We start from the raw sequence: 27515 nt of genomic DNA, 5'->3' as shown, positions 1-27515 counted from the left end.
TTTGGAAGAAAAATCTAGCTCTCACAATCTTAGATCGAATAATACTACCCAACTTAAAATTCCAGCTTGTAGATTGTCACAAGTAAAAAAAGGAGCCTTCTTTGTTATGGCCCCTCATGTGTGGAATACAATACCTGTGAACCTGAGAGAGGAAGCCTTAACACCTGCCTTTAGGAAGACACACTTGTTTAGCTAGGTCCTTCACTTGCTAAAATGCATATGCTCCCCTGAAGTTTGTGCCTTGCTGTTTTTGTCTTGTCTTCATAAATTGTTTCCGTCTCTGTTTTTTGTTGCGCCCTTAAGTCTCCGGGTCAGAGGTATGCGATACAAATATCTAAAGTAAGTAGTGCATGAATAATTAAGTCGGGTGAGGGGTCTTTAACTGGTGGCCCTTACTTAAAAGAGCATCTCCTACAAGGGAGTAAGCAATCCTTGTGATGGAATGGAGGGATGGGGAGAGAGACAAGGGGAAGGGTTTCAGTGAGGGGTTAACGTGGGCTATCTGGGTGTTAATCAGGAATCAGATAGGTGTTCAATGAGGGGTATGGGGACCATGAAAATGGGAGGTAACACTATTCATGGTGGGGCAATAAACACAGGAAACGGAACATATGGGTCTGTACAAACAAACACAAAACAATGTCAAGGGACAATGTGGTACAAAAAGGGACCCTGAATGTGAAGGGTTTGAATTCCCCACAGAAGAGGCCTATGGTGTTAAGGAAGTTTAGGGAATCTGTCATTGAAATCCTCTTTATTCCGGAAACTAAATTTAAGAGTGGAGAAGAATTCCATATAAAAGGGAAAGGTGTGAGTACAGTATTGTGGGCATCAAGCGATGCTAGAAGGGCCAGGGTAGGAATGCGGAAATCACTGGGCCTGGAATTGTGTCAGATAAAAAGGGGAATGGAGGATTGCCTTTGGTGGTAAAAGGTAAAATTAGATACACCAAGGTGACCTTATGCTCGATATATATGCACCCCCATATGCTTGATATATGCACCAAATAAACACCAGGCAAACTTCTGTAACAAAATATTAGGCTCCTTCGAAGGGTGGAAGGTAGAGGCCCTAATTTGTGGAGGTGACTTTAACATTCTGGCAGGCCCACAATGGGATTGGTTCTCCCTCACAGAGGGCGCAATACAGCCCACAGATAGAGGGGAAGACGACTGACGATTATTAACTGAAGAGGTATTACATAATTGACTCATGGAGAAAGGTTCACCCAGAGCAATGGGTGTACACTTTTTACTCATCCAACAACAAAACATACACACGATTAGACTATATTCTATGAGAATGTTTTAAAATGAATGATAAAATAAACGATACTGAGGAGGTTTAAGGGCACATTTTGTGGGAGGCAGCAAAGACCACCTTTCAAGGCCTGTTAATATCTGAGGGATCAGTGAAAAAAAGGGAGAGTGAACTGAGAGAAAATGACCTCAAACTTGCTATAAGGGCAAGGGAAAAGAAACTGAGAGAAAGCCAACATCCCCAAGAAGAAATGTTATGGGAAGTAACTGAACTGAGGCAGGAACATAGGGACCTGTGGACGGGCAAGGCCCTACCCAACTCCGGTGCTTGAAGCAGAGGCTTATGAAAAAGGGGGCAAGGCACACACTCTTTTGGTGACTCGCCTCAGGGTTAGAGAGCGCCTAGGGCAGTATATAAGATGAACGGTCTTCACTGTGAAATCCTGACTCAACCGAAGGAAACAGCTTAATGATTTGATATGTTTGATTGTACACCACTGAGGGAGCGGATAATGGTGCTGAGGGAATGACATACCTTAATGAAATCTCTCTACCGAGCTTAGTGATAGAGGAGATTACACAGATGGATGCAACGGTGGAAACTAAAGAGTGCTTAGGGCAATTTCAAAATTGTAGGCTGGGTCAACCCCAGGACAGGATTGGGTTCCCCAACCTTCTAGAAGAGACATGGAGGTGAACTAGCACAGTTCCATAGCAAACTTTTCATTCAAATTCTAGAGGGAGAGAGGGCCCCAGTATTTTCCCAGGCAAGAATAGTGGTCATCCCTATAGAAGGAAAGTACAAACTACAGTGTGCATTGTACTATCCAATATCACTACTGAACGTTGATACGAAAATATATACTAGTGTGTTAATTGAATGACTAGGCAGACGTTTGCCTAAGCCTATATACACTGATCAAGTGGGCTTTATTAGAGCGAGACAAGGGGTGGATATAATTTACAAAATGTTAGACCTCATGATAGGACTGGGAACAAGGATCGGGAAACACTCTTCTTGTCGTTGGACACAGAGAAGGCCTTTGAGTGGGCGGAATGACCTGTTTTAAATCTATTCTTCTGAAGGTGGACTTCGAGAGTCACAGTACTCTATGATTCACCAATAGCGAAGATTGTGGTCAATGGTATAGCACCCGAGGACTTTAATTTGAGTCGAGGAATCAGACAAGGGTGCCCCCTCTCCCATCTGCTCTTTGCCTTAACATTGGAGACACTGGCAGTGCCAATACGAGTGAAAGGCAAATCCAGGGATTAGAAAGAAATGGGAAGGATTGAAAATTAGCCCTCTTTGCGGACGACATTCTAGCATATATAACCAGCCCAAGACCTTTGTTGTCCAAATGTATAGAGAAATTGGAGAGATATGGATCTCTGGCAGGCTTTAAAATACATTTGAATAAATCCGTAGCCCTCCTTATGTTGAAATGCACATAAGAGGTGAACCATTTCCTTTCATGCGTTGGGCTACGGCTACAGACCACGGGACTGAAATATCTGGGAATCCACATCACATGGGAGGTGGCATACCTGTATACCACCAACTATCCCGCCCTATCGGAAATGATAAAGAAAGATATAACATGATGTACTTGGACAATGTTATCGTGGGCAAGGCGTCTAGAAAAAATTAAGATGAATGTCCTACCGAGGCTGTTATTCCAATTGCAGGCCTTACCAACATAGTTGCTGGTATCCTTTTTTGAGGAAGCAAAAATATTGTTCACACACTTTTATGAGAAGGGAAAAGACCTCAGATAGCATATACAATGTTGATTTTACCAAAAGAAGAAGGAGAAGTGGGGCTCCCAGACCTAAAAAAATACTTTACAAAAGCACAATTTAGGATCCTGGTGGATCACCTGAGGGAGAGTAAAGATAAGCAATGAGTGGAACTGGAGAACATTTGTCTGTGGCCCACACATCTCAGTTGCCTATGGGCTCCCCCATCAGGAGTAAAATAGCTGAACCCTTCAGATACCACCTATACTAGGAGGAGAGTCTGGTTAGAGCATGCCAGCTGTGGCAGGATAGGCACTTCCTGGACAAGGATATGTTAGACGAGACACTACTTATGAGACCTATGACCCCTTTCCTGTATCTGCAACTAAAGGGCGTTCTAACAGATCCGATTTGGGATGGACTACTCGGTCGAGAACTAACGCCATTTGAACAAGTCCTGGACAAACATACGGGCTCCAAAGGCCTCATCTCGAACTTGTACAAGGCTTTACTAATGAGAGGGCAAATTAGGACTCAACAGTAAGTTACAATGGGAAAATTAACCTGGGAATGCAGGATGAGGAGGACATCTGGCAGGCCATCTATAGCATGACCTAGTCCTTGACAATTGCGAAGCAATACAAGATGCACAACTATATACTCCTTCAGAGGTGGCAGCTTACCCTGTACAGATTAGCCAAGATGTATCTGGGAATTAGCCCATTATATTGGAGGGGATGTGGACATATGGGCACATATTGGCATATTTGGTGGCACTGATGCTTCATCCAAATGTTCTGGAAAGAGGTCCTGTCATGGGTGAAGGAGCTCGATGGGATAGATAGGACCTTGGCTGCACTGGCCTTGTTTGACCTAGAAGAGGCAGGGGAAAGGCACACCTTGCTAACTCATATGGCAAGGAACTTGCTCCTAGCGGCTAGGGTGTGCATAACAATTAAATGGAAAAGACAACATATCTCAGCGAAAGTAGAAAGGACCACAAAATATAAGTAATGGAGAGTATGACGGCCATATTGGCAGAGACACACACCAACATATACTCGCAATGACTTCCATTCTTGTTGCACCATAGAAGACTAATAACGCAGTGCAGGTGAGCCCAATCCAAGGGTAATAACAGGAGAGACGGAATCACTAATCAAACACACTATAAAAGGCACCACTTATGAGCAGTGGACTGAACCATACCAATAAGAAGACCCCCACAAATACTTGCACCCAAGGAAGGGAAACAGGTTCACTCAGGATACATGCATGCTGAGCCTCAAAAAGAGGGAGGTTTGGTGGAGGGGGGGTGGTGGAAGGGAAGGGAAGGGAGTGGGGTGAGGAAACAGAGAAAACTAATCTACCTAGATGGAAATATATCCCAAGAAATAAGCGGAAAATTGGCAACAAAATATGATTTTGGCTAATGCTGTTTGGATATGTTACCCCCATGACAAGATGTAGAACAGTGATGTTACTCCATAAAAACTTCAATAAAAAGTTAATTTCAACAACAAAAAAACACTACATGCAAGGTTAGGGGAGTGTGCAAAATGCCCCAAAAAGTTCATCAGAAAAGGAGATTCATATATCAATATACATCATTTCAGTATTTTTAATTACTTAAATGAGTACATAAGGAAGGTGCGGAGTGCGATAAAGGCTGTGTAAAGAACAATAATTATTAACTACAAGTATTTGGCACATTATAATAGAAGCTTCAACAGTGAGTGATGCTGTATCAGAAAGTCAAGAAGTAGGAGTGATTGGCAATTGTATGCCTTCAGAATATTAATGGGTTGGCTACCAGGGTTTTAGAGAGGCCATTCCAATGCACACTGAAAACCTAATTAACATATCAAGAGGCACATCAACACTAAGCAATTCATATTTTATTGCCACAGGTAAATTACTAAATGTACATGATAATACAACTGTATATTGACATCTTCCAGAATATGTTCAACATTACTTTTAGGAAGGTTTGTACACTGAGGTTTTATTTCTTATGGCATACGAGGTTAGCAAAATCTAGTTAAATAACAACATACTTCTCTTGCAAGATGGAGTTTCTCATACATAGCAAAAGGCATTTCCACATTCAATATACAAACAGAGGAATTGATGAAGGCAGTTGGATTAATAATGCAGAATTAGATGTATATTGACAGTACTGAAACTACATACAAACACTATTATGCAGGTTGGAGATGAAAGGAAATGAAAACAAGACGTGGAGGAATAAACCTTAACAGAAGTTGCACATTGTTTTCAAATGAAAACAATTTCAGAAGAATGGTTTATTATAAGAGTGATTTAGAAATGACTTTGTAATCTCAATTAATTTAATTAGGGTAAGAAGGAACTTTTTCAACGAAGTGGCCCATGTTTTGGAACAGAGCCCTGTTCTGTGTTATATATGGGCATTTTAAGGAATCGGTCAGTATAGGACAAAATACCCGAGCAATGAAAGTGTGGTGCAAACACAGACGGTGACAGCTTGATGTCAGATGTCTTTCTCCAGTAAGTCTGAGCACTGTTATGGAATCTCCTTCTGCTCAAGGAAGTACCCTAATGGTTTGATTTTTTTAACCTTGCTTTTGAACAATACTGAAGGCTGAGACCATCCTAATGAACGTCTGTTTTAATGAAATCATAGCTTTATTAGAATGTCTATGGTTTAACAATAGTTTAACATGTTTTACCCTCCTCTTCCTTACAGCACGCTGCCTGGCCATCAGGTGTACTTCAGAGTCTCACTGGTCCCCGCCACCTGCGCCAGTCCTCTTTCGCACTTGCCTGAGGGCCCTACACTCAATGCACTTAAGAAATTTACCCTAGAGAGTGGCTCGCTCAGCATTTACCCCAGTCTCAACCAACCGGGTGCATTTGATCCCCCTGTGACCCTCTGTGCACTTGCTCGATCTGTGCGCACCATGCCTGAAGATCGTATGTCTGTTCTCCCTTGTCTTCACCCCTTAATTGCACTGAGTCTCGGGAGGATAGCTCAGCGGCAACGTGCACGCCTTGGAAGCAAGACAACACGGAACACCACAGGTTTGATTGACTGGTCTGCGCTTATAAACCTCTGGGTATTAAGCGCGATATAAATAACCTATCATAACCCAGGAGTCATTTACCAGCAGTTCCGGGCCTATAAACTCATTTACTGCTAAATCTGCAGAATCACCGCCAGGCCTACTTGCTGTCTCCCAAACTGTTAAATGTATTCTTTACTCGCTTACTCTGCCTGTGCAAACTATTATCGCGTATAGGTGCTATATAAATAAACAATACCATATGATGCCCACAAGGCCTCCCGCAATTCTAACTTTATTTGTGTAATTTGAATGCAGATTGAATGTGGCTTTTTAAGATAAGGCCAACTTTCTTGCTGTTTACAGTAGTCTCACTTTAAAAAAAAAAAGATTCCTGAGACATATTCCCCTTCCTTCACAAGTAAAATTTAAGTTATATTGTCTTCAACCATTGAAATGAATATATTAATGTGCTATTTATTGGTATGAATGCCAGAGCGTAGTGCCATCACATCCTGAGTGAGGACTGGCAGATGTTTTGTGAAAGTAGGTTTAACTCACACCACATATGTGTACCGGACATTGGTGAAGGGTGAATCTAAAGTCGAACATGGCTCTTGACCTATGGGTGCCATAGGTGTAGGCAAGAGTAGCTGAGGGGGATCTGGCCCCAGTGAGTGAGTTTAGTATCCTGCTTTTGGACGGAAGTGTGGCATGTTAGCGAGAACAAAAGCAGCTCTCCTAAAATGTGGTCTATAATACATTGCTAAAAAGTCTGTAATAGCTATTTCAGCAAAAGCTAGAACAAATGAATTATGCCGATTGAACATGTAAGAGTTAAGTATCCATATTTCTTTATACATTGTAAAACTGGAGTGCCTTGAAGAATGTGGTAACATTCCTTCTGACAAGGAACCAGAAAAGAGTTGTTTTTGACTTTCTATATGAGTTTGTGTCTAGGTTTCACAAGAAAACCCCCTGATTTATCATTCACTGTGTGGCCTGGCGGTTATTGAAATCTCTAACTCAAAACCCAAAGTGCATGCCTCAAACCTTGGCTAGTATTGATACAGAAAATGTTTATTGGACCAAGAATGAGATTAACCTATAATCGTTGAGACTCTGTGCATACATACTTTGCAAATCAGGGCAAACGTACGCACCCTTATCAGTTAAGGGGTTAATCTCTGTTAGCAGTTAACCTGTCTTTGATGAACTTCCTATTGACCAATTCAGCCTACGTGAGTAGCCAGTTTAACTGAGAACCTCCAGTGGACAACTAGAAGCGTGCAGGTATTTATATTTCTTTTTTTAAAGGATAGTTCCGGGACTTTTTTTTTATTGTCCCTACGGTTCGGCCATGTGTTTTTAAGCATAACTCGGTAGATCGTAGAAAACTTTCCTATGGACCTTACCCGACTTTTCGTCCATTAACGCACTCGAAATCAGCCGCCATTTTCTGATAATCCTATCATTTCCCCCCATCGCCCTGGCTCACCTGCTTTTGCGGCACTAAATCAAATCCCCCGCCCCTGAGCCTGACATCAGCAGACGCGTACCGCCCATTTCCCAACGCCAAAGCACGTTTCGTGTCAACAATCGCTGCGCCTCAGCTAATGAAGTGTCGCCATGGAAATGGCAGGACGCCTCTTTCCTCAATAAGTATAAACACACCGTTTCACAACACACAGCAGCAGATTTTCGATTCCATTACTCTCTCTGTGTTACTTTGAGTATTCTGTGACTCGTTTCTGTGCTCTGGTCAGCTACCTTCGCCGCTTCTAGGCCTTGTGAACACCTGTACCATCTCTGTAAATTATTTTACTTTCTTTACCACACAATGGCTACAATAATGCCGTATATGTACAAGCCCGAGTACACCGAGCAAGAACTACTGGAAAGGCAAGCACGCGAAAACGATGGGGATTCGGACGGCAGTTGGGAGGACCAGTCAACGGATGAAGAGCCTGGACCATGTCGCATGGACGGCGTCTCCACCTGGTGCACGTGCAATCGGTGCGAGCTAATGCCAACTGAGGAGAACTGATGCTGCCGTGAAAATTCCGGGTGCTTGGCCTACATTTCGGAAGGCGAGCCAAGTCCGCAATGCATCACCGAGCTGCCAGAGTTCAGGGAAGCCTGCCTCTCACGGACCGTGTTGAGGATGATGATGGTGCTTATGCACGAACTTCGCGGCACTGTTCGTCCGCGTAATCCGAGTAACGAGTAAGTATACTCTGGTTTTGATGTCAGTGATGCCACTACTATGTCATGGTCGTCTCCCACATATAAAATTACATCTACATATCATTTGAATGCATGTAAATTGGTTCCATATTGTGCATTTTCTAGATAGAATTTTTTTCAAAGCAGAATGACATTTTTTACCTGAATCGACAGTGATAAGAAAGTTTTGTCATTTTAATACAGTTTGCATCTTTCATTTTCACAGGTGGTACAGGCTGGTGGCCTATCGTTGCTTCACTTGGTGGCTTCACGGGAGGCTCGGACACCGCGTTCGGAGAGTAATACCTGCCTGTGCGGGACTTGCCATTAGACAACATTTCCCCAGCGACAGTGGACAATACCGCGGATTTTCCCTGGATGTGCTGCAACCGGAACTTTACAATGTGTAATGTTTATTATTTATGTTCAATTGAAATTAAGATCTAAAATAAAACCCAACATATATTTTAACAATGGTTGTTTTGATTTTTTAAATGAATCTAGTGTGTCTCCATTGAATAGTCTTCCTGTGCCTTGTCTTGTCACACCACATGTCTCCGGCCAGCATCCTCCCTCATGCTGGCCGCCCACCTTCAATCCACATAACCGTTGAACCCATATGCAGCAGACATACATATGTTATTTTGCGGGTTGGCATCAAGCCTCCCGGCCTTGCCTCCTCCCCCAAAAATACTTACCACATCACTTTGTTCAAGCGTTGGCAATAAAAGGAAGGCCGTTGGATTTTATTGATACAAAACATGGTTATAGGTAAATAATCAATATGGTTGATCATAATAAATCATCCTTTTGGGCACCGGGTACAGAGATGACCCCCTCTGGCCTGTGCCGCCTTGCCACCACAGGCCAGCCTGCTGCTGACTAACTGCCTAGGCATCCAGGGTCTCCATGGTGAACTGCACCCATATATTCTCCTGGGAGGGTGAGGTATTTATAAACTCACCCCCCTGCCTTCCATGTACTAGATCCTGCAGCCTGCCTCTTACATGCAGTTAGATGGCCTCTCCTTGGTGAGGCCCTGCGGCAAACGAGTCTTGTCTGCACGACCACCGCCCCAATCCACCCCCCGCCCTATCAAAGGCAGTTCGCACCGGGGTACTTGTGCTGCCAAGTGGAGCTGTCAGGGAGCGATAAAGGCCAAGAGGTGCCAAAGACCATGTACACTTCAAAGTGGTCTATAGAGCATGGGTTGTTGTTCCCATGTCTACCTCCAGACCCCGTGTCTCCTGCCAAGCATCCCCCCTCACGCTGGGCTGCTCCCTGCAAACCGCATAATGCCACGACATATACATGTCATTCATTCACAAACACACCCCTGTTTCGAATTATTTATAACCCACTTCAATATTTCTAATGTGAACTTCTTTGCGCTTTGCTAGTCAACCCGTGAAGGTGCTGGTTATCTGCTCTTCGTCTCTGTGAACTTCCGTGACCACTTCGAGGAAACTATTCAGTTTGCAACCTGTGAACTGCTCCCTGTTCTACGACAAGAAACTACTCTGATCCCTGCATCTAACTGTTTGTTCGTCAAGGTAAGGCCATGTACCATAATCATTTTGCGTCCAATTTCTTTTCGTTCAAGACAGTACATGCAAGTAACTAGTCACATGTTCTGAGTTTAGTCAAATTATTTTTCTATTTTTTTAGTTATTCAAATACTTATCCGCATGTGAATAACGTGTATAGTTCCAAGAACCAAAACAAACCTTGCATTGAACCTTTTATGTGTCATTTAATTTTTTAACACATTGGTATTCATAGAGAATTGTTGATCTTTACTTTTCAGAACTTTCCACAATGCCTGCCTGTTCCATTGGCGGTTGCCCTTCGAAGACCCATAATAAATCTGAAGGTACTGTAATGCATGTTTTCCCTAAGACAATAGATCAGATAAGAGAATGGGTCCGATATTGCGGATATCCACCGTCTGACTTTGAAAGTAGAGTCCTTGAAGTCTTTGCGGACAAGAGGGGTGATCGATACCGCATCTGCAGCAGGCACTTTACCTCTGACATGTACTCCACATCATTGCTAATAAAGAAGAACACACCGCGAGCGAGGCGTAAATTGCTCTCAACCACTATTCCCTCTCTATTCGTCCACATCCCTCCACTGGTGAGTCAAGTTTACGTATTTATCTCTCGGCCTTGCGGTAGTGTGTAGCATTAGGTAACAATAATTTCCCCATTTATGTATCCACTCAATATGAAGGCGGAAGATTCTCCATCCGTGTCGTTATTGCAGTCATCAGCCACTTCAAGCGCCTATCGGGTAATTTTACTTGGCTATTCTGCCACTGACTTGTTTTAGGCATGTAAATCAATAGTTTTAATTTATCGTGTAATTATTTTACCTAATGGTACACCCTAGTACTCGTCCTCTAGTCTTTGTTTTCAGTTTTAATTATTGTTATCCAAAATAATGCAAGTACTGTCTTTCAGGGAGATGCTGAGGAGTCCAACGTATTGACGACTACCGTTGATGTCACTCAGATGCTCGAGGTACGTTTCCGGACAGTTCCATCGATGGAGATCATCAGATCTTGCATTCTTGTAGCGTGATTGTTACACACAATGTTTCTTTCGTTTTTAGCCATTGATATGTCCTTCTGTCGTCGCCCTCCTATGTGTCTTCTTTTTTCAATATTGTGTTCATTACTAATGAAAGTCCTATGTTTCAGGGAGTCGATGGAGCATTAGTCCAAGAAGAAGGGGGAGCATGCAGTTACGGGTCGGCGCAACAGCTTGCAGAAGTGTGCACCGCAGTTACATCGTCCCTTGATGTTCTTATGCATTTCGAGGTATGGATACTGACAGTTCGATCAAGCGAAATCATATGACGTGATTATATCCGCTATACTTCCTTCTTTATTAACGCAAGTACTATGTTTCAGGGAGATGACGGAGCTTCTTCTACAAGAACATCACCCCTAGTAGTTGATGCAGATCTCTGGGTGGTGACACTTCCAACGATGGAGCAAATCGAATCATATTTAGATATCCATTATTTATTTTAGACAACTGATCATTTGTGCAGGTCTATTTAGATGAGCCGTTGACGCCTGCACAAAGTTTATGTTCTTTTTAACAAAATAGAAAACCATACTAATGCAATTACTGTGTTTCAGGGAGTTACTGAAGCATCATCTTCAATAATATCATCAATGGAAGTCTATGAGGAGCCCGAGGTATGGATCTTGACAGTTCCATCTAACTAGATCAACTATGCGTGAATAATTGTCGTTTGAATGTTCTACACAAAGCGTTCATTCGTGTTTTGCTATTGAGATGTACGTGGGTATTGGTCCCCAAGTACATTTTGTGTTTTCAATATTATTATACATACTAATGAAAGTTTTATGTTTCAGGGAGTCGATGGAGCGTCAGTGCGTGATGGATGTGCTTATCATGAAAATATAGTCGTTGCAGCGCAAGAGGAAGTGGAGACATGCACACACGAGTCGGAGCAACAGCGTCCTGATGTTGAAGTTCGAGGCAAGAAAGTTTCAAAGAAAAGAAAGCAAAAGAAGGTTAGTGTCCTGGTCACTATATTATGTTGTTTTTCACTGTTAATAGTTCAATACTGTAAGTTGTGTTTAAACTGAACATCCCTTTTCCAATCTGTCCTCTAGTTGCGAGTGGGTGTACGAACTAGATCTACACAGACAGTGAAGCGAACGAGAGATGTTGCTTGTCAAACCTTTTGGCAGGGACTTGAGACTGGAGATGCATCGTGCCAATGGGAAGAATATGAAGTGATTGACAACGGAGCTATACCACCACCAGCCATTGATAGTGAATGTCCTCCTGGTAGTTCGGATGCAGTCGGAGATCAATTCACAGAATCCACACCCGCAAAAACTAAGACCGCGAGAAAGTTGAAGAAATTGTTTTATCCACCCATCGCCGGAGAAGGAACAGATGTTGCAATGGAAGAGAATGAAGTGGACGACAATGAAACACCATCAATATCACTGAACATAGCGGAAGACGATATCAGAGATTCTACCTTTCATGTGCGTGACATGTCCTCAACGTTACAGGCCGAACCGGCTGGGATGCAGAGTGACAGTATAAGGAAAGAGGCCAAATTCATTGTATTCGATAGTTGTTTGATTAATATTATTATTCGGATGAAATGTGGGCATTCGGTTGGTGGGGAAGTATGTGGGGAGCCATTTATTAATGTGACTTGTGCAATTCGAGGCACTAACCTTAAAATACATGCCACCTGTACAAAATATCATCCTTTCTCATGGTCTGCACAACCCATGCTGGGGCAACTGCCAGCAGGCAATCTACTTTGTGCAGCGGCTGCACTTTTTAGTGGTTCAAGTTTTAAAAAGTTAGAGTCTTTCTTTCAGTTTGTGGGAATCCATTTCATTGCGAAAACTCAGTTCTACAAATACCAAACCGATTATCTATTTCCAGCCATTAGCGAAGCTTGGAGAATGGAAAAAATGTCTATTGATAGTACATTCGCGGGCAAACGGTTCAGGCTAGCCGGTGATGGACAGTGCGACAGCCCAGGATTTTCAGCCAAGTACTGCACCTACCACTTTCAGGACATGGAAAGTAAGAAAATTGTGAGTTCGGTGGTCGTGCAGGTGTCACAAAGCACATCCTCAGTGGCCATGGAGAAAGTTGGCTTTGTAGCATCATTGCAAGAACTACAATCGCGGGGAATGGTGATCGACCTGATAGCCACGGACAGACACGTTTCAATTGCCAAGACAATGAGAGAAGAGTACAAAAATATAAATCACCAATTTGACGTTTGGCATCTTGCAAAAACAATCAATAAAAAAATGTCGGCTGCAGGTAAAAAAAAAGATATGCAAGGTATTTCACAGTGGTCCAAGTCAATCAGCAACCATCTTTGGTGGAGCTCAAAAACATGTGGAGGGTCGTTGGAAATTCTACTGGAAAAATGGCGGTCAGTAATGCTACACTGTAGCAACGTTCACCGCTGGACCACAAACCAACATTTCCACAATTGTGAACATGGCCATTTGTCCACAGAGGAGGCACGGAAGAAGAAGTGGTTTATTCCTTCATCACCCACTCACAAAGCCATTGAAAAGATTGTATTTGATAAAACTATAACAAGAGATTTGAGGGGACTCACGGAATTCTGCCACACAGGAGATTTGGAGGTGTTCCACAATATGTGCCTAAAGTACAGGCCAAAACGATTGCATTTCGGCATGGAGGGCATGATAAATCGGACTCTTCCAGCGGTCTTGGCACATAACCATAATGTTGGCCGTCAACAAAGTAGGACGACCGGAACTTTAGGGACGCTTCGCTACAATAAGGCCTTCACTAAAAGAAGTAAACAATGGGTGATCAAACCAGTGTTTGAGGATATGCAATATGAGTGTATTGAGAGACTTATTGTTGACGTCCTAGATAGGCACATAAATGGAGTTGTGAACGAACCTGTGCAGGGGACAACTGCATTGCCACCCAACATTGCCTCTGTTCCATGTCCACCTAAAGCAGAGCTCATTGAGAAATACACATCACGGTTTAAATGATTGTAATTTGATTGTCTGTTCTCTCGAGTCTCCTCATGTTGCAGGCCCATTGAATATGTGTATCTATGTAATGTGTAAATAAAAGTGATTGCTCAGTGTACATGCAATGTGTCTCTCCACCCTTGCCCCTCCCTTCACCGTGCAGTAGTGCGAACCACCCGGGTGTCACCTGTGACTTTGCTCTCGAGTCTCCTCATGTCGCAGGCCCATTGAATATGTGTAGCTATGTATTGTGTATATAAAAGTGATTGCTCAGTGTACATGCAATGTGTCTATCCAACCTTGTTCATTTGCGCATTAAATTAAACCAAACAGTAATATAAATCATTTAAAAAAAAATATAGAATGTCTCCGTATTTATGGTTCTCTGGGGCTGCAAAGCACGCAGACAAAATGCAAAGATGGAGTGTAAATTTCAAGTCCTGTGAGATGGCCTTACACTGAATGTAGCTAACTAGGAATGTGTGCTCGTTCAAAGTGAAGGTCAGCTGCTTTGATTTTTTGCTCGGGTGCCGGAATTGCCCACGACTCAGTATAAGGTTCTATTGTTATTTGACCTTGACAGGCCGGGACCATCCAGAAAGACTTCTTTTTGGGGGTGTGGTGCAATAACGTAAGAAACGATAATGAATAAAATTTCAGAAACGATAGCCATTTAATGTTCGTTCATTAGAAGAAATAACGTCGGCATAGAAGGAGTGGTATTTCGGGGCTGCCCTACGCACAGACACAATGGAAAATGCAAATATAATGTAAGTAACTCTTTAGATGAGTTTATACCGCAATTTAGTTACTATAGAGTAGCTTTAAAGACGGGTTAAGTTGTACTTGTTCGTTCTATGTGGCATATTGTTTTGTACCGCGCACTATCTTGAGGAGAACCATCTCCTTTTACGGAAGCACCTCAAAACCTTCCTCTTTGCTTCTGCTTTCTCTCTCCCTCTCCCCTGCTACAACTGGTCCACTGTCTGCGACCTCGGTCCTGGGCCCTTCCACTCTCCACCTGCACTGCCTCCCTGTCAACCCCTGCACTGGGGGACTGTCTCAGTATCCTACAGCCCCCCCTTCCCAGCACTTGTTCTGCACTTACCTTGCACTCGCCACCAGCTGGCCCTATGTATTTATTATTTTATGCTACTTACCTTGTACTCCACTTCCCCCCTCCCCTTCCCCTTGCACTTTTACCTTCCCCCTACCCCTGCACTTGCGCGATCTGAATGACACCTGGCCTAGTAGGATCGTTGTCTGTCTTCTCCTTGTTCCCCCCCCCTCCCTGCCTCGCCACGCCTTGAAACACTTGTGTATAGGCGCGTTGCAAATGCCATATTATATCATATCAGTGACGAAGTGGTCCACTGGCGCTCAGGCGGCTCTGAAAAAGGCGGAGGAGAGGGGGTGGGTTACTGGAAATGACGTATAATACCCAGTTGCACTGTCCTAGCTATGAAATAATTTCCCGACCTAATATATAAAATGAATAATTTTAATAAAGATCTGATGGTGAGACTAATTTCATTTTTTATGTTTTTCAAACAGGTACATCCTTCATTATTGTATGTGTCACGAGTACCAGACACCGGCGGATGGCTTTTTCAACCGCCAGTTGCTTCTCCGCGTGAACAACGTTACCACCCTGACCATTTTATGGGACGATCGCCAAGTACAAGTATGCCCTTACGCAGTACTAACGGCTAGATGCAACATACAGACCGTTGTGGTGGCCTAGTGCCTCGTTGTTGGAACAGCCATGCGATTATCAGTGCGACCGAAGAGCTTATTTTATCGTAAACCAACACCCTGTGTACTGCACACGAACATCGCTTGCCTCAAGACGAACTATTTTGGATCGAGAGCAAAGAAAAATGCAAATCGCTGAATATTCTCTAAACATTTGATGTCCAATAAATGTACTTTGCCAAATGTACAATCTTGCCGTTTGCTTTTAAACCACAGTTTCATATTCCGAATTGTGGCGCTGTATTGTGAGATGATCTAAGACCCTGTGTACAGCAAAGGAACATCGCGTGCCTCAAAACGAACTTTTTGGAACGTGAGCAAATAAAAATGAAAATCGCTGAATATTCTCAAAACATTTGATGTAAAATAAATGTACTTTACCAAATTTACAATCTTGCGGTTTGATTTAAAAGTACAGTTTCATATTCCCAATTGTGGCGCGCTGTGTTGTGTGAGCTGATCTGTGTTGATTTCCGGGTTCTGTGTGGAGTCGCGTAGAAGACGCCTGGGCGCGTTTGCCTACGCAGCTCAGTCACGTCACGGATAGAGGCGGGGAATATGAATGTTTTGATAAAGTCTGTTTCAGGGGCGGGGGATTTGATTTAGTGCCGCAAAAGCAGGTGAGCCAGGTCGATGGGGGGAAATGATAGGATTATCAGAAAATGGCGGCTGATTTCGAGTGCGTTAATGGACGAAAAGTCGGGTAAGGTCCATAGGAAAGTTTTCTACGATCTACCGAGTTATGCTTAAAAACACATGGCCGAACCGTAGGGACAATAAAAAAAAAGTCCCGGAACTATCCTTTAACTTTATTTAGTGAGGAAGTTATGCATCTATATGAAATGTAATATTTTGAGATCCTTTACTTGCAACCACTTTTTATTGATGAAATGATTAAAGAATGCCAAGTGTAGAGGAGGTCCCAATAAAGCATGCACTCCAATTGCCCATTTTGAAGTACCAGGAAGGTTCATGCCAAAATATGTGACGTATGATGAGCAAATAAACCAGCAGAGAGCCGCAGTAGGGCTCTGCCCAGTGCCTATCAGAAGAACAACACCTGTTGATGTACTGATACGCAGAAAACCATGGACAGCAAGGTATACATTGAGAAAACCCTACAGGCAAATAAGATGAAATGAAGATTGCCTAAGTACCGTCCCGGAAGAAACCAAAAAGGCCTTGATGGAAGATGAATGGTGATGTCACGAAGGCCCGGGCAACTTGCGCCAGGAAGAGCCAAGGTCAGATCAATAGAAGGAACGAACAGTAGCTTCACGTAATTGAAACTTAACAGAATATCCTGTCTTTGGAAGGTCGAGATCAGGAGGCGTAGGCAGGTGGCCAGCCGAATAAGAATAAATGCACAAATTGAGAGAAATTCACAGTGTGGGTTGCACATGACCATCCGAGCAAGAAGGAGCACAAGCTCACACCTTTGCTTGGCATCCACCCAGACAGAGATATCAGAACTTTTTGAGACAAGAAGATGCAGTTTCGAGTCCAACCACAGTGAACTAATTGACACATAGCCACTAAAGTAATGATTGATTGAAGGGAGGCCGGGTGAATCAAGGGGCACCCTGCACCTGGCTGACAGTTCTGCGTACTGCTAAGTAAAGTTGAAATGTATGCATGGGGTTGGCTCCAACCCAATCACAATGGACCAAATAATCTAGGGTCCTATAGATAGCAGAACCAATGGGACGTTGTACTCTTAGTTACGTCTACAGTAGTCATGTTTGAAGGGAGGGCTTAGACGCCCACCTGATAGTGTTTATCCAATCCCCTCACTCCGTTATCATATACAGATATAGTACCTATATTAAAGTTACCTTTTCCTAACCAATAGAAATGCACATTAACTTTTGAGTGTTACACGTCAATTATGATGAGTTTTGACTATAAATGTCACTGTATGTATGAAGTTCATTGGAGTTGAAGCGAGACAGACTATCGCATCACTGCTGATTTCCATGACTCCCTGTTTTTTGTACTTGTCATTAAACGGACTCCCTTTTCCAAACCATTGAGTTGTCCTTATTGATTGGTGTTGGAGTAATAAATCTGCACCCCCATCCATCTCAAAGGTGCAGCTATCTCGTCTTAAAGTACTCCGGAGCAAACCTCGGCTCTATGGGCCAGCTAGGGGTCTGCCCAGTACACACATTTTTAAAAAATGCCAGCGGAGGCACCATTTACTGAATGAGCCCAACATGGATGGTCAAAAGATCTACCTGTGATTATTTTGGACCTTGGCAAAATAAGAGGTCCCCCTGAAGAAGGCTGTGCCAAGGAATGATTAGGCCTCAGCAGCCGAAACTTAAGTTGGGTGTTGCTTGAACAATTAACTAAGGATTATTTGGAACCTGAAATAGGGTTATTTTGTGTGGAAAACCCTGTAATTTAAAATAAATGTATACTCATATAGGATGAATTAGTGTCTAGTTTACAATTATTGGTAAAACCACTGCAGTTTTTGATTTCTGTGTGATATATGTATATGCAAATAGTTTTTGGTGTAGGGTGTCTGTGTTATTATTGTTTACATAAATGTGCTATCGTTAGGAACACTGGGGTCATTTTGGGAGATCTATGTTTGGGCTATTTTTGTCAGTGTCTAATTTAGTTGGTTGTATGTATGTATTGATTATCTTAACTAATATTTAAAACTTTTTTATTCATTTTGTATGATTAAATGAAGTCATTTAGAAATGCACAGACATGCTGTATAATGCTCACTCCGGGAATTGGTTGATTCATGATGGTTAATATGGACACGTAGTGAGTTAAGGATCTAGTCTGAGGACTGCTCTTTATTGGTTGGTATATTAACAGTGTTACTTGTGATAGATTTCTATGCACACCTAGCAGGTGCTTGGACTTTGGTAGTCCCACAGCTGTAAAGGCACACTTGAATTTACGGAAGCAGCAAAAGAGGCCTGTTTATTGATATTGCATTGGGTGAGCCAAACCAGATGTACCTCTATCCATTGCATAGGCCACAACAGGCAAACAAAAGCCTCCACGAGACTCAATTATCTAGCCATTATCTTGGTGAGCTCAAATGAAGTATTCTAAATGTCCCCTTTCCTTGCAAGTGTATTTCCTTGGTATACTTGAAAGCGTCTCCTTATTCCTGTCACAGGGAATTGACTTAAAGAGAATGGCACGCGTTTTCCTTTTGCCAAGTAATAAACAACGGAAATCTACGTTCAGGAAAACATTTCATAGAAAAAAGGTTTGCTTTATTAATGAATTAGAATTGGTTTAAAGTTTTTACAGGTAAACTGAAATTCATCATAACCAAAACAAATTACTAATAACCGAAAGTCCATGTTTCGATACCTTTTCTTGAAAAATAATAAGATGGTAGAATAAATTGACGTTCAAAGTCACACAGATTCCTTCATCCGATGGCCCCCACAAAATAAAAGGAATAACAAAAAACTACACAATTGTAATAGCCATTGGTTTCACGGAAAATAACTCTTCACTGTAATTTGCTGGTGACGGAAAAACAAAAAGGGATGAAGAGCATGCACGTCCTGAGGCAGCCATTTTATCAAAGCAAAGGGGACCTTGTTATATCAGGCACACGTAATAACCACTACTGGCACCGTTCACAATTACACAATACAGTCATAATGGCAATGGTAATTTAAAAAGGCACATGTTAACAAGAGCAAGAACATTGAGGAAATGTGCCATGTCGTCCCCACAATTTAAATGTGTATTCTAGCCAAAGCCACCCTCAAGCGTAACAAGAGTAGTTGCATACACACAATTTAGCCATGAATGTTAAAGTGTCACCCAGTCATTTTTTATAATCAGATGGCAATGGTCATGGCACTGTTGAGCAATCTTGCAGTGAGATAATTCAAAACACATAATTTGAAAGAAAGATGTATTATGTAGTCTATAATTGTGTATGTAAATAAGCCACCGTCTATTTTTCAGAGCAACATATCTGCCTTCAGACTTTTCTAACATCAAGTGGAATGTTTTATTTTGGATTCTGGAATAGCCTTACCAGCTCTAAAGATAACGAGGCCACCTCAGAACTCCACTCCATGAATACTCTTCGGCATTGTTTTTCAATACCCAACATAGTCACAATTAAGAATCCTCTACAATATTAAAGGAAGTAGGCGCTGGCCAATCAGGATGTATTCTCCGTTATAAGCCTGCATTCCGAGCAGCCTGATTTCTGCTGTTGAGCACCCTCTTTGCTTCCTCTCTTTTCCTCCCTTCCCCACTAACCCCTGCATCTCTTAGCATCCGTGTTTTCCTATGTTATACATTGCTATGACTGTTTAATTATTTTTAAAATAGAACCTTACTGTGCTTAATGACGTGGTAGTCAACAACATATAAAATGTACTTGGAAAATACGGCACAGTGCCACACAGCACCCTAAGGTACAATTAAAAAATAAATAAATAATTAAACACCTTTAGCACCCGTGTAGGAAACTACATGGGTGCTAGTGGCCATAATGATGAGGAACACGAGTCATACTGTACAGCAATGATGCTTCGCTCTTGCATATTAACTCCGGCCCCAGACCATTACCAGACCATTACCTCCCAGTACAGCCCAGTTCCTCGTCATTATGGCAATGTTAAGGTCCTCTGTTACTGCTTTTGCACTTTGCCTACAATCTGAGAAAGAAGTCTAGGTTGCTGTGGATGCTAATGATTTATTTCGGTAACGGGTATCAAACATTTCTTTTGTGTGATTGTCAAACTGGACTAACTCAGCATTAAACGTGTCTTTGCAAATGGCCATTATACATGTTTATGAAATCTAGGAACAAGCAACATTTGTATGTTGTTTTTGATAATAAAGCAAGACATATATTTTGCTCTTTATGGGAGAGAGTTTCACTTTGCATAAATGTGGAAATCGTTCCTTTTCCTTAATACACCCCTGTCGACCCTGGAAGCCTTGGATGTGCCCAATGGAAAATGTATTTGTAGCCCCATGAGTTAACTTTGATGGCTTGCAGTCAATTGAGTATAAGCCCACTGATCTTTCAATATGTGTTCAGTCTTTCTCTAACTGATTGTGGAGAGATAATTGTGCTGATGTCTAACCTAGACGATGCGCTTACCATTAATTTGAAAAAATGCTTTATTGTTTGTAATGTTGAACAATGACCCCTGTTTGTTGTATTAGAGGTAGTGGGTCGATTTTCAAGACACACAGAGAAATTCTGGTTGTAACATCTGCTGCATTCAAAATCTATTTTACAAGAAGGATCATATGCACCTATTAACTGGATGTTTTTTAAGGTGAAGTGATTTTTCTTATTTAATTAAATGCTTAATGATAAGGTGGAAATGTTAAATGTCAAAATGAGTAATGACTATTTGATAAACCTTGAGAATGTTTATCACTATGAAATGTATAACAAAATGCTGCCACACATGTTCCTGCATCGGGAATAAAATGGATTGTATTTGCAACAGATGCAGTTATAGAATAAATATAAAAAAGCAGTAAAAAGCAGTACCTGACCAGAAAGGAGTAGAAGAAGGGGGAACAAAGCTGTAGTCTGGAGAGGTTACAAAAGAAAACCCACAGAACAAAGGGGGGGCTTTGAGAAAAAGAGAGAAGCAAAATAACATTTAAATGTTAGCAAAGCAATGTATGTAAAATTGTAATCATATTTATATAAATTGTGAAATTTCCCCATTTGGGGTAACAAAAAGTTAGCATTTAGTTTTAGAAAAGATTCAGAATTGAGTGGCATGCTTCAAACCATATCTTTAAAACAAAATGTTAAATTGAAAAAATCAGTGGGTAGCCTATGAGGGATCCCACAACTATGCACTGCTTCTCATAAATGCAAACAAAACAGTTTGTAGTTTTCTTTCGTATGCAGAAGTGGGTGTCAATCTACGTTGAAAAAGCATCAACTAGAAAAAATAATGTTAAAACTTCAAGAAATTCTGTGTTTCCGTCATTTCACGAGTCGGCGCATGTGCACATATTGCCTTTTTGTTTTGTGAAGTGGGAAATAAATACGTTTTCTTCTTTTTTTTATTGTGCTATGGTTTATACAAAAACTTTCACAAAAAAAGTAAAAAAAGAAAATTGTACACATACAATCATCAATTTTACAATGTACACATTTCCCAAAGGAATTTTATACAGGCGTGTTAACAATCTAATCAAAGCAATAATTGATGTATTTTGGTATCCACCCATTATACAAGACCATAGAACATGCATCTGAAACAGTGGACAAACCAAAAACAAATGTAACAAAATCCTTGGCTCTCAAGTCCTGGGTCTTCTCATAGTCTAGGGTCAGATGTATAATTGTCTCTAATTTGTTAGGTGATTTATACAGTCAACATATAAGATTCTCAATGGGTCTATTTTTGCTAGGAACCAAAACGCCCATCTTAATACGCACAGTACAAATATGAATAATTCATTTGAACTAGAAGTACACCCCGATGTGGACACCATCGAAAATAATTCCATAATGCATATGGTGTTAAATTTAAGAAGTAAGACAATGAATGTAGCTAGTAGAAGTGGATATGTGCCTCCTACAAACGAAAATAGAAATTAAATTGCATCAACTGATATTGAGAAATCACTAAACCTAACTGAAATAGCTAATCGAGCGTTTCCCACCACAGTGCAATATAGATCGTCATCCTCCTCTGATCCCTCTGATGAGGATGAATGTTGAGAGCCTGAACATCTTGTTATACTAAAAGCTCTATTCACGATGTGTAATTCAATATTTAATGAACAAAAGGTGTTGAAAGAAGGAATCACTGTGCTGGCGGATATTGTTTTGGGTCATGCTAAAGGTGTTGATAAAACAATGGAGCGTGGTCAGTGCATAGACAATGATATCTGTAGCAGCACAAAGGCAGCTGATGTGAGACTTGATAATGTAATTTTGGATCCAAATGATTAAATACTCACAATATACGATACTAGGGGATTCCGGGGAATACGATCCACCCCGTAAGTGCTCCCAAAAAAAGAAACATTTCACAAGAAATAACAAAAAACAAAAAGACCAATAAAATCGAGTTCCCTAGCAGCTATTTCATCGAATAGAGTTGAATGTATTGAGTCTCTCACATCCTACACACTAGCTGACGAGAAACAACCCAACAATAGAAGGAAGCCAAGACAAAAATCAATCCCCTAAAAACGACCAAAAAACAAGTTATTAAAAGGGTGGCCGACTGTTAGGCAGAAACCTGTGCAGTTCCCTCTGGGACCACTGCAAAAAGTTTAAGTCTACAGGAGTTAGCAGTAAACCCAATTGGTAGCAGTCGGTGTCAGTACCACCCAGATTTACCTGGTAGCTGTGGCTGAGCAGTCAGACTTCTCTCAAGATGAGTTAGGCAGTATGTGGAGTATACAAAATAGGGCAATTTACACAGTAGAACAAGCAGACACTGATCAGAGCTTCGGTGTAAATATATTTAATTATTTATTTCAAAAACACATCTATGAAAAACACACTGGCACTAATATGGCAAACAACTTCAATCACAATCACTATAAGTAGAAACCAATCCCCTAACAATATGTCGACAAGTCTAGGTTCAACGGCACCACTTATTTGCAGACAGAGGTGAATGCTTTAACCTAGATGGCACTCTAATATTCGTTAGAACGGGAGAGAAAAGGCAGGGTATGAAACCAACTCGGTACCAACACTTTTACGAAGCAAATGCAAGACAAGTAAGGCAGGGTCTACTGTAGATCACAAAGTTCAGAGGCCAGGCCCACTCGGGGAGAGGCAAGGCGATATGTCCCAAAAGTATCACAGTGGAAATGCACTTCAAGTCTTTGTAGCAAAATGTCACAGAAGGTTTGGACCAGTTTTAGAACAAAAAGTTAAGAAGGTCTGGAGGCGACCCAGTGGAAAGGTAAGGATTTAAGACACCTCACGCTAACCGTCACAAGGGAAGCCAGGCGGACACGCTACCCTGTAAGTGAAGAGACAGCTCCGGTGGGGGCAGTTGTTCCTGGTGGTGGATGCAAGTCGGGGCTTTGCCAGAAGATGAGAGGATCTCATCGTCGAAGAAAAGTTGAAGATCGTTGCAGCACCAGGGAAGAGACCGGCCGCGGAGTGCTCCGTCACAAGGCACCACCTTTTGGTCGCGGTACATTGGTTAGTGGCTATCCGGTTGCTCAGCACGGGCAATTCGACCACTACGTCCTGGAAGCGAAGAAAAAGTAAGGGACTGGTTCTTCCCACCAGTCAGGGGAAGAAGACTCTCCAGCAGGAAGATCTCCTCTGTCGTTGGGAAGTGGTGAGTCGGTTCAGCAGGGCTCCACCAGAGGTGTCGTCATTGCAGGTCGGCTCAGCTTTACCCTCGTCGGATTCTTAGGTTCTGTGGCGACGTCTGAAGTCCCAGTCCCAAAAGCCCTGCTTTTATGCAGAAAACCCCCATTCATTCAGCCTAGCTGTCAATCAAACACGCTAAGTGGTGAGCGGGGCGGCTCACCACTTGGGCCAATCACACCAGAGTGCGACTTGAGTTGGCAAGGCAACTCAGTCCAGGGTGCCTAAACCCCCTCCCACATCCCCTGTGGTACCCAGACAGAATGGCACCACTCTGGAGGGCTTCTGTGTAGAAGCCCGCCAAAAGTGGAACAAAGGGCTCAACCTTTGGTTCGGAGTTACAGAGGCGAACACATACGCCATTTTAAAAACCGAGTTCTGGCAGAAAATACCAACTGGTGGATTTATTTAAGACAAATAAACCGGTGGTATGTTAGAGACTAATGTGAAAAAGTATTAGCCTCCAACAATGGGAAGAATCCCGTAGGAATATATTTGCGGTCGAATATAAAAAGTAGTATCCACTGCCACCAGCCAAAACTCGAATTACCCCTACCAGTACGTCCACAATAGGATGGTTTGTACTGGTTCTGTTAGTAAATTTTAGGTCTAGTAAAGCCAATGGTGACTTTACATGCCCTGGGAGATAATAGTCAGTCCCGGGGTATGGAGTCTATGGTGGGGGTCACCTAGGACACCCCAGTGTTGCGGCACTGAAGGTGCTGTGTAACACACATAGCAAAACACATGAGGCCCTATGGAGTAAAAGACCCCATAGCCCATAGAACACATTGAAATTCAAAGAAATCTACCACAAATCATGTCCAAGAGTGGGAGAAAAGAGTCTCACTCTTGGCAGGATGAAAAAACACACTCCAGAAATCCACCAAAGCTGCTGGTGGACTCACTAGGTTAGGAAATTCAGCCTAAAAAGAGAATTCTCCCTAACACCGACTAGAGAAACAACATATAGGGAGAGTAGAAAACAAGCTTCTATTGATGTAACTGAAAGGGAGGATACTGACTGTAGTGATGTTGAGTTATGGGATGACAATATGGACACATGGGAAAAATAGGATACAACCAACAAAATGTGCCCATCAACCACAGACACAAAAGGCAAATCCATAAGGGATATCGTCTTAAATGTGGAGTCCAACACGTACAGCATTAAGATTTGGGATCTGTATGCCACATCCTGTAGCCCTTTCTTAAACAAAAAACATATGCTGGAACTAATCCACCAAATGCAGGCTCTGAGTGTTAGAGCAACCAATAACATCACTGGAGTCGAGATTCCTCACACAGCACATGAATCAAATTGGGCGATCATTCACCTAGTTTCACCCATAATAGTGGAACTGATCATTGCATTTGAACATGAGTTTAAAGAAATTGGATACCAATTTACTAGAATCTGTATCATGAAATTTAACAAATGAAACAATAAAGAAGAAAAGCACAGACCAGGAATCCTTAGAGGATCTAGTTAAACAAAATTGTGAAAGATATGATAAACCACCCTCAAACTGATGTACAAAACTGTGAGGATGTGGATTGACAGAATAGAAATATGATTACTAAAATACATATTCTAGTTTGGAATAGTAGGGGTTCCACTCTTTTCTATTCAACCATGAGGGTTTAAGCTGAATTCAGATATTTTTATACTGCAGGAGACTTGCTAGATGAGCGATTTTGCCATAGACAGCTTCCAGATAATACAAAGGAAAGCCAGAAGACATTAAAGCGGTAGACCCTTTGGTGGTTTGGTTACTGGTGTGAAGAACTAATTCAATATAAAAGAGACACATTGGCTGGGAAACTTCCCTTATATATTAGTGGTAACCCTAGAGACTATTGAGGCGGGGAAGAAGACACTTACCCTGATCATAAATGTGTATAATACTCCAGATAATGGAGTGAACTTGATGGTAATTGATGCCCTTGAAAAACGAACAGATCACTGGACAAGGAAGGAGTTTGATTCTCCATTTATGATAGGTGATCTCAATTTCCAACGTTTCAAGAAGACAAAGAAAAACTGGGACACTAACATTAGCTACCTTAAAAATTAGCAAGGTACCAGGACAATCTTCTATATGGGTGATAACAAGGTACAGACAGAACCTTGGCCTGCATTTATTAATGGCAATGGATTACACCAATTGTTTATTGGGGAACAAGTTCTGATCTCAAGGCCATACACATGGACTGTGGGTAAAAAAACAACTTGGATAGACTATATACTACTGTCAAATTCCCTGTACAATAACATGGGAGAACTGACCCTGGTGTCCACCTCACTAAGTGATCACATGATACAAAAAGCTAGCATTAAATATATGCATACAATTAAGGACAGAATGATGGGTACAACATGACTCAACAATTCGGGGAACAGAATATATTCGACAGAAAAATTGAGAAATATACGCAGCACATGTCGTATGCCTTGGAAACGGAAAGCCCGAGCGGTAGTATATCTATTTGAGATATCGGAATGTGTGAAAAAATATATCAAAATGAAAGAAAGAAAACATTTGGCAATAATGGATAAGATATATGATAAAATAATAGCTATGGAAAAGTGTTGCCACTAAAACGAACTGAGAAAGCTTATTAAAGGAAATGTCAGCGAGGATATAAAATGGAGAAAAATAACTAACATTAAAACAAAATACAAAAATGTTCTGCAAAGGCACAAAGCAGTGGCACTCATTGTTTAAGGTTCTAAAAAATGCAGATTGCCGACAATTTTGGTATATGTACCAAAACCATACATCAATCCAGACAAACAGCAAACAAGAAATCAATAGTATATTGAAGAAGAAATGGAAAACCCACATAAATGCACTAAACTGTAAAGAAGACAATTGAGTAGTGGAAAAAAGTATGTTTGATCCAAAATGGGCATTGTTACCTTGAGAGAATGATGATATTGAGGATATAATTTAAAAAAAAAACAAACTCTCAAGAGTCCCTGGGCCAGACAGGTTCCCACGTATAATATATAGAAATAATCCTGATGGTTGGGCCAAAACTTTGGGATCAGTCTACAGTATTATAAAGGGAGACAGGCTTTCTGCCAGTTAGCTGGAAAGCCTCAATTGTAATACCCATATTTAAAAGGGATTTGATGATAATACAGCAAACTACAGATTACTGGCAATGACAGATGTTTGCGCCAAGAATTTGGGGACATTTCTGCTGGAGGAATTGAATGTGTGAATAAAACAATATGGATTAATATCAAATCAGCAAACAGGATTTAGGAAGAGCATGAGTGCAACAGTGAATCTATGGGCCCTAACATGTGGGAAGCATTCAATAAGAAGGAGGGAGCACTATATATTTGCTTCATTGATTTTAAAGGTGCCTTTGATATTGTGGAGCACGACTTACTTTGGAAAAAATTAAGTAAAGGGAACATAAACACCAGACTCTTGTATTTTATGGGAGAGTTATATAGTGATATACATGCCCAGATTAGATTAAACCAAGAGGAAATCCTGAGTGTCTTTGTAGACACAAATGTAGGCCTAAAACAAGGGTGCCCTTTGGCCCCCACCCTTTGTCATCTATATGTCTGACATAGGAATGGAAATAGATAA

The 27515-nt window shown here is 41.7% G+C and overlaps 1 protein-coding gene across 3 annotated transcripts in view; it reads right to left on the bottom strand.

The window, feature by feature from the left end:
• Positions 1-27515, bottom strand: part of VAV3 (vav guanine nucleotide exchange factor 3) — a 1781337-nt gene that overhangs the window by 119419 nt on the left and 1634403 nt on the right. The window contains exon 26 of one of the 3 annotated variants that reach the window (XM_069641873.1): positions 21085-21168. The exons of the other annotated variants lie outside the window; for them this stretch is intronic. Coding sequence (XP_069497974.1) covers positions 21085-21168 — 84 coding nt within the window. The remainder of the gene's footprint in view (positions 1-21084; positions 21169-27515) is intronic. 3 annotated transcript variants of the gene reach the window in all.

This window comes from Ambystoma mexicanum, chromosome 1q (assembly GCF_040938575.1).
Source record: "Ambystoma mexicanum isolate Mex_15411 chromosome 1q, UKY_AmexF1_1, whole genome shotgun sequence".
NCBI classification, from domain to species: domain Eukaryota; kingdom Metazoa; phylum Chordata; class Amphibia; order Caudata; family Ambystomatidae; genus Ambystoma; species Ambystoma mexicanum.
The sequence above is the reverse complement of the archived record's forward strand: the minus strand, read 5'-3'. Positions and strand labels throughout refer to the sequence as shown.